Source organism: Larimichthys crocea, chromosome VIII (assembly GCF_000972845.2).
Source record: "Larimichthys crocea isolate SSNF chromosome VIII, L_crocea_2.0, whole genome shotgun sequence".
Taxonomy (NCBI): domain Eukaryota; kingdom Metazoa; phylum Chordata; class Actinopteri; family Sciaenidae; genus Larimichthys; species Larimichthys crocea.
Window position 1 is genome coordinate 32,131,614 of NC_040018.1, and position 7,500 is coordinate 32,139,113.

Genomic DNA, 7,500 nt, shown 5'->3' on the forward strand with positions numbered 1-7,500 from the left:
TCTCTCTCTCTCTCTCTCTCTCTCTGTCTCTGTCTCTGTCTCTGTCTCTTTCTCTCTCTCTCTCTCTCTGATGGAGGTGAAGGCTCGACCTGCCTCAGCTTTAATCTTTTCGAGTGTCATGTGGATAACGGGACAGACGGATTTGTCCTGTGGGACCATCGTGGACCTGCTGCTCGTCCAATCAGAACTCAAACTGATCTAACGAGCTAACGGACCGGACCAAAGAGACGGAGCACCGGGAGCTCTATGGTGGAGCAAACATGGAGGATTTGGATCTTTACCTTTCCTGACGGTCCGGATCAGAAAACTCAGAAAGTTTACAGCGACTGGTTTTCTTCTTCTTGGATCAGAGATTTCCAGATTCATTGAGTTCAGTTTTAATGTGGAAACATGAAAAAGTTCGGATATCTTTGTCACACTTTGATGTGAAGAGTCACACCTGGAACATGTTTGATGAGGGTTTATGAATTTAAACACGTGTGACTTCAGAGGGTTAACGTGACGTGAAGACGTCGTCTCGAGTTACATGGAGAAACCGAAGCTGCTGGCTCTGGTTTCCCGTCCAATGCCTGTGGACGTGACGGCAGCAGCAGAGGACGGGACAAGGTTCACGGTTTTTATGACTTCAGTGGAAATGTGATGTGGACTGTGACGGGGCGGGACTCGGACAGAGGTGAGGCAGGTGACATACAGAGAGCGTCACTGTTTGGATCAGCTGCTTTGAGTTCAGATCTGAGGATGTAAACGAGACGCCTGCACCGGACCCACCTGGACTTCACCTGTTTAATGTGATGAAGCTGAACATCCACACAGAACCTCCGGTTTGAGCAGTGTAATCGGACCTGTGTGGACCGGGTCATGTACGTCCTGTGCACCCTGGCCATCCTGAGCCTCCACAGCCTCTTCAAGAGCTGGACCAACAAGGCCGTGGAGTCTGACCGGAGCTCGGACGCTCATCAGGAGGATGGAGGCGTCCACGAGGTGTGTGGAGCGACTCAGGGCCTCACGGGCCGAGGAGGACCAAGGAGAGCTCAAGGGAAGAGGAGGCGAGGAGGCCGAGTACGTAACATCCCCAACAGCAGGGAGCGAGTGCAGGTGAGGAGGGAGCGAGTGCAGGTGAGGAGGGAGCGAGTGCAGGTGAGGAGGGAGCGAGTGGAGGTGAGGAGGGAGCGAGTGCAGGTGAGGAGGGAGCGAGTGTGAGGGGGGAGAGTGTTCACTTAAATCTGACCAGCAGCAGCATCACATCCTGTCAGTCAGGTCAGAGTTATGTAACCTCAGGTGTATCTGATGACGACGACGATTTTGATCTGCTTCAGACCAAACTGTTTTTTGTCCCAGGCTGTAAACATGTTTATTTCTGCTGTGAAGTTGGACATTTGGACATGGAGACTTATGGAGACTGACTCACTGCTGGAGCCAGCCTCAGGTGGACGTTAGAGGAACTGCAGGTTGTGTTTCACTTCACAGACTCGGAGGTTGCTGATTGGTTCATGTTGTCCAACAGTGGGTGTGTTCTGATGATGTCATGATGACTCAGCGGGTTGTAGCTGGATGCTAACTGCTAACATGCTAACGTAATCATTGTATTTCCTGTTCTGGACTGAAGACGTGTGACCACTTCCTGTTCCTGTCGCCTCTGCCTCTTCCTATTGGTCAACACACCTGAAACATGCTGCAGGTTTCCTGTGACGTCTTCTTCTTTTTGTCCCTCGGGACTTCCTGTCAACAAACAAACAAACAGGAAGTGACTCAATTTCCACACATTAGCATTAGCATCTTAGCTCGTTGGCACAAAAAAAACAAAATATGAAACTAAGAAAAAATTAGTCTTTAGCTGTCTTTAGGAGTCTTTAGCTGTCTTTAGGAGTCTTTATCTGTCTTTAAGAGTCTTTAGGAGTCTTTAGCTGTCTTTAGGAGTCTTTAGCTGTCTTTAGGAGTCTTTAGTTGTCTTTAGGAGTCTTTATCCGTCTTTAGGAGTCTTTTAACTGTCTTTGGGAGTCTTTAGCTGTCTTTAGGAGTCTTTAGCTGTCTTTAGGAGTCTTTAGGAGTCTTTAGCTGTCTTTAGGAGTCTTTAGCTGTCTTTAGGAGTCTTTAGCTGTCTTTAGGAGTCTTTAGCTGTCTTCAGCTGTCTTTAGGAGTCTTTAGCTGTCTTTGGGAGTCTTTAGCTGTCTTTGGGAGTCTTTAGCTGTCGTTAGCTGTCTTTAGTTGTCTTTAACTGTCTTTAGCTGTCTTTAGGAGTCTTTCGCTGTCTTTGGGAGTCTTTAGCTGTCTTTGGGAGTCTTTAGCTGTCTTTAGCTGTCTTTAGTTGTCTTTAACTGTCTTTAGCTGTCTTTAGTTGTCTTTAACTGTCTTTGGGAGTCTTTAGCTGTCTTTAGGAGTCTTTAGCTGTCTTTAGGAGTCTTTAGCTGTCTTTGGGAGTCTTTAGCTGTCTTTAGGTGTCTTTAGTTGTCTTTAACTGTCTTTAGCTGTCTTTAGTTGTCTTTGAGAGTCTTTAGCTGTCTTTAGGAGTCTTTAGCTGTCTTCAGCTGTCTTTAGGAGTCTTTAGCTGTCTTTGGGAGTCTTTAGCTGTCTTTAGCTGTCTTTAGGAGTCTTTAACTGTCTTTGGGAGTCTTTAGCTGTCTTTAGGAGTCTTTAGCTGTCTTTATTTGTCTTTAGGAGTCTTTAGCTGTCTTTAAGAGTCTTTATCTGTCTTTAGGAGTCTTTAGCTGTCTTTAGTTTTAATCATTTTTGATCAATATGACATTTAAATCATTCATTATAAACTAAAATTAACAAATTCATTAAAAAACATTTTACAGAACAAACCATCAGTGTGTTCAGCTCAGATGATGTCATGTGACACACACACACACACACACACACACACACACACACACACACTCTCGGGGTTGTTGAATATTTCAGTCGGGGGGAGGAGCGGCTCCTCACGCTTCAATTGAGGCTGAAATATTTATCCGTCAGGAGGAGGAGGCGGAGGAGGAGGCGGGGGGGCTGCAGGAGGTGTGATGCTCCTGTGCTGTTGCTAGGGAAACGGAGAGGGAGGAGGGGTGTGTGTGTGTGTGTGTGTGTGTGTGTGTGTGTAGAGGGGGTCGGCGGGTGGCGTTGATCTGCTGCTGTGTGTCGGTGTGAAGCTGCAGCGAGGAGGAGGATGAGGAGGATGAGGAGGATGAGGCGATGATGCGGATGGCGAGGCCGCAGGGAGGGAGGTAAGAACGAGATGGACGGACACAAAGAGAGAGGACGGAGGGAGAACGGAGGGACAGACGGGAGGAGGTCTGAGGAGCAGACATGTTGAGCAGAGACAGATGGAGGTCTGTCTGTAACCTGATGCAGAGACTCGTGTTTCCTCTGATGACCTGATTCCTCGCCGTGCGCTCAGAGGACGGCGTTTTCTCTTTTCTCCGTCTTCCTGCGGACTCCCTCGCTCGTCCTGATCCTCCTTTTGTCCGGTAACGCTCTCTCTCTCCTCCGGTTCTGTTGGACCTCCTGTGATGATCAGCAGGTCCACGTGTCCCGTTTGTGTTTGTCCTTTATTAGGCTAAAATGAGACGCGGCGTGTCAACCCAACGAGTCCTGGACCACATGGTTCACATCAGACCCGGTCTAGGAGCCGGTGCTGGTCCATGTCCAGGTCCAGATCGAGGTCCAGGTCTACGTGCAGATGCAGTTACTGGTTTAGGTCCAGGTACTGCTGCAGGTCCTGGTTTAGGTACATGTTTAGCAGGTGCAGATACAGGTGAAGGTCCAGATGCAGGGGCAGGTCCTGGTACTGGTACCGGTCCACGACACGAACAGAGGAGTTTCGTCCTCACACTTTAAATTTTTTTTCCATCGATTGATCTCAAACTTTGCCGTCTTTATCGGAACGTTCAGGTGACCTCTCCGGTGTCAGCAGGTGTGGGCGGAGCTACACAGGTATATGTGGCTGCAGCAGGTGTCCCAGTGACATCAGCAGGTGTCACTGTGATGTCACAGTGACATCAGGTGTCACTGTGATGTCACAGTGACATCAGCAGGTGTCACTGTGACATCATCTGAATCAGATTTTTGATGATTGTTGAAGCTTCTGATCTCACCGTGTGTTTTAAACAGCTGATCAGGTGATCAGGTGATCAGGTGACCCTGTGTGTTGAAATAAGACACTGACCGTTTGTTCGTGTGTGTGTGTGTGTGTGTGTGTGTGTGTGTGTGTGTGAGATCAGACAGGGTTTAGACTGAGCACATGGTGACTGAAAGAAAACAGGAAGAGATGATTTGACCCAGTTTAGATGATGAAGATGATGATGAGGATGTGATGTCAGATTTATTTGTCATTTGACTTTTTTTTTTTTTCAGTTTGAGTCGTCTTTTAGTTTCGACCTCGTCGATTAAAGGTGCACAATGTAATCTGTATTCAGTAATCTGATTACATTTCAAGGTAATCTGACGGCAAGGTGTTAATCTGTGATGCTATACACCTGTCAGAGAAGACCTGTATCTTCAGCTGTCTTCAGGTGTCTTCAGGTGTCTTCAGCTGTCTTCAGGTGTCCTCAGGTGTCTTCAGCAGTCTTCAGGTGTCTTCAGGTGTCTTCAGGTGTCTTCAGCTGTCTTCAGCTGTCTTCAGGTGTCCTCAGGTGTCTTCAGCTGTGAAGCCAAAGCTCACCTGATCTTAATGTTCAGTCTGAATACAGACGTGAGAGCTTCTGCATTAAACTGAAGGAGTGGCTAAAGTTCTGATGATATTTGTTACATTGAAGCTGTTTGTTTACAATGACATCATCATTTTACTGTTTTTATCTGTGACCTTCAGAGAGGATGAGGCCTGTGTGACCGAGCCTGGTTCTGATCCAGAGTCAGTGTGGTGGTGTTTTCAGGCTGTGACTGATCCTGGTCCTGATCCAGAGTCAGTGAAGGTGCCAGACTGCAGCAGATGGCCTCGTGCTGCGTTCACAGACAGGAAACATCCGTCTGGCTGCTGGTTGGAAAGTGTGGATGGAAAAATGTCGTCACTCCACGTGTTCATCGTTTTCTGCAGCAGGAAAATGTGAAGCGACAAACACTGACTCAGAGTCAGCAGTTTGTTCATGTCTGTGATCAGAGGCAGCGTGAAAGCTGAACCTGAGTCTGCAGTCTGCAGGACAAACGTGTCAGCAGCTGTCAACATTAATAATACTGTAATAATACACTGTGTGTGTGTGTGTGTGTGTGTGAGACGCCGTCTTTAAAGCTCTAATCTGCACTTTCACACACATCATGTGTGTCAGCAGCTCTCTAACACCTTCTTATCCTCGAGCGTCAACGTCAGAAGAAATATTTAGTTTGAATATATTTATAGATTTTTATGTTTATATTTACACACAACAAAGTTAGAAAGTCAAAGATCTCTGACAGAGTTTATTTTTCTTTAATTTAAATGTGTTTCAGATCTGTTTGAGTGACAGGACACATGAGTTAACTCGTGTTTTGAAGTTTCACGTCAGGAAAATTTGATGGAAACGACAACAAGTTTAAAAACTGAAGTTTTTCCTCCCATGAGGTTTTCAGTACTTTCCTATGAAGAGTTAAACATTGAGGTCACGTGACTGATCAGCTGTTTCCTCATGGCTCTCATGGCTCTAAACTGCTGTAGCTTTAAAATATTGAACTCTTGTTTTAAAAAGGTGTCTTTGAGTGATCTAATATGTGAATGAATGGTCGGCTCCGTGACAGAGAAAGAAGGGTGTCGTCTGCATAATGCTAAATGTAGAATAGAAAAAGACAGAGGATTGAACCCTGAGGAGCTCCACCACGTTCAGATGCTTCCCCTTGTTGCACCGTCGTCGTCTTCTGGTTTTCTGACTGGAGAATTGGCGCTCCTAATATTCACTAACAGCAATGCATAGAAACAGTTTAAACTCAAAATTCAGTTCAAATTTACATCACTTTTAGATGGAAACACGGCTAATGACAGTGAGCTATTTTCGGGGTGTTTTCTGTCTTTTGCTGCAGACGTGGGGAAGGACTCGGGGTATTTTCAGTGTGAGCAGGTGAGTTACTCAGTGAGACTTTGAGTCATTCAAACAGGCGACCCACAGCTCATCCTGTGTCCCTGCGGACAGTCGAGGGTTAAACAGGCCATCCGCTTTGTGGATTAACAGATTACAGGCAGCTCTCCTCAGCTGCTCTGAGATCTGATGTTCATCATCCTGGACAGAGACTGTAAGTATGTTTAGCTGACTCCAGGTCAGTGTGTGCAGCAGGTTATCAGCTCAGTAGCAGGTCACTGGTTCTGTTGTGAGCGACTGAATGGGACCAGTTCACCGCTGGGTGAGGATGTGAGAGTGCAGCGGCACCATGCTGGGCTGGGTGGGAACCCTGATCAACAAAGGCTGGCTGGACCGAGACCACTACGTCCACCTGTCGGAGCGAAAACCTTTCTGTGGACGTGGACAGGTAAGAAAAGAGGAAGAGGGTCTTAAAGAGGAGCAGGTTCACTTTAGAGGCTGTCAGCTGATCGTGGGATTCAAGACTAAAGATGTCGACTCGTCATCACAAGTTTATGATATTAGTGAAGTTATTTAAATTATTATTATTTAAAGTGAGACCAACAGAGAATATCGTCACAGCACCGAGGAGATTCACAGACTTCATGATGAAACATTGATCAGCAGTGAAGAGCTAACTGTGGCTAGCTCGGTCAGCCGTGGAGCTAACTGAACTGACTCAGCCCGGGACGCCAGGATCCAAACCCAGCTGCTGTGTTCACTGTTAGACTGGACACTGCCGGTTCAGAGGTTCTGTGACTGGTTTACTGTTAACTGGACACTGCCCGGTTTCGAGGTTCTGTCGCTGTGTTTCGACTGTTAGACTGGACACTGCCGGTTCAGAGGTTCTGTCGCTGTGTTCACTGGTTAGACTGGACACTGCCGTGGCAGAGGTTCTTGGCTGTGTTCACTGTTAGACGGACACTGCTGGTTCAAAGTTCCTGTCGCTGTGTTCACTGGTTAGACTGGACACTGCCGTTTCAGAGGTTCTGTCGCGTGTTCACTGTTAGACTGGACACTGCGGGTTCAGAGGTTCTGTCGCGTTTCACTGTTAGACTGGACACTGCTGGTTCAGAGGTTCCTGTTCGCTGTTCACTGTTGGATTGGACACTGCCGGTTCAGAGGTTGCTGTGCTGTGTTCACTGTTGAGACTGGACACTCCGGTTCAGAGGTTGTGTCGCGTGTGTTCACTGTTAGACTGGACACTGCCGGTTCAGAGGTTCGTGTCGCTGTGTTTCACTGTTAGAACTGGACACTGCGGTTCAGAGGTTCTGTCGCTGTGTTCACGTTAGATGACCTGCCGGAGAGGTTCTGTGGTTCACGTTACTGGACACTGCGGGTTCAGGGTTCTGTGCTTGTTCAGTAGACTGGAACTGTGGTTCAGAGGTTCGGTCGCTGTGTTCACTGTAGACTGGAACTGCTGTTGGTTAGCCTGTGTTTTTACCAGGCTGTAAAATGTTTATTTCTGCTGGAGTTGGACTGGACTGGACTTATGGAG

The 7,500-nt window shown here is 47.4% G+C and overlaps 1 protein-coding gene across 8 annotated transcripts in view; it reads left to right on the top strand.

Moving 5' to 3' along the window:
• Positions 1-7,500, top strand: part of kifc3 (kinesin family member C3) — a 31,762-nt gene that overhangs the window by 11,557 nt on the left and 12,705 nt on the right. Inside the window, exon 1 of one of the 8 annotated variants that reach the window (XM_027281208.1) lies at positions 471-1,116. The exons of 1 other annotated variant lie outside the window; for it this stretch is intronic. In XM_027281208.1, coding sequence (XP_027137009.1) covers positions 859-1,116 — 258 coding nt within the window. In that variant the 5' untranslated portion in view covers positions 471-858. Of the gene's footprint in view, positions 1-470; positions 1,117-3,151; positions 3,207-3,286; positions 3,450-7,500 lie in introns of those variants that run through there. 6 more of the 8 variants (XM_027281209.1, XM_027281212.1, XM_027281210.1 and 3 more) reach the window with 6 other exon arrangements.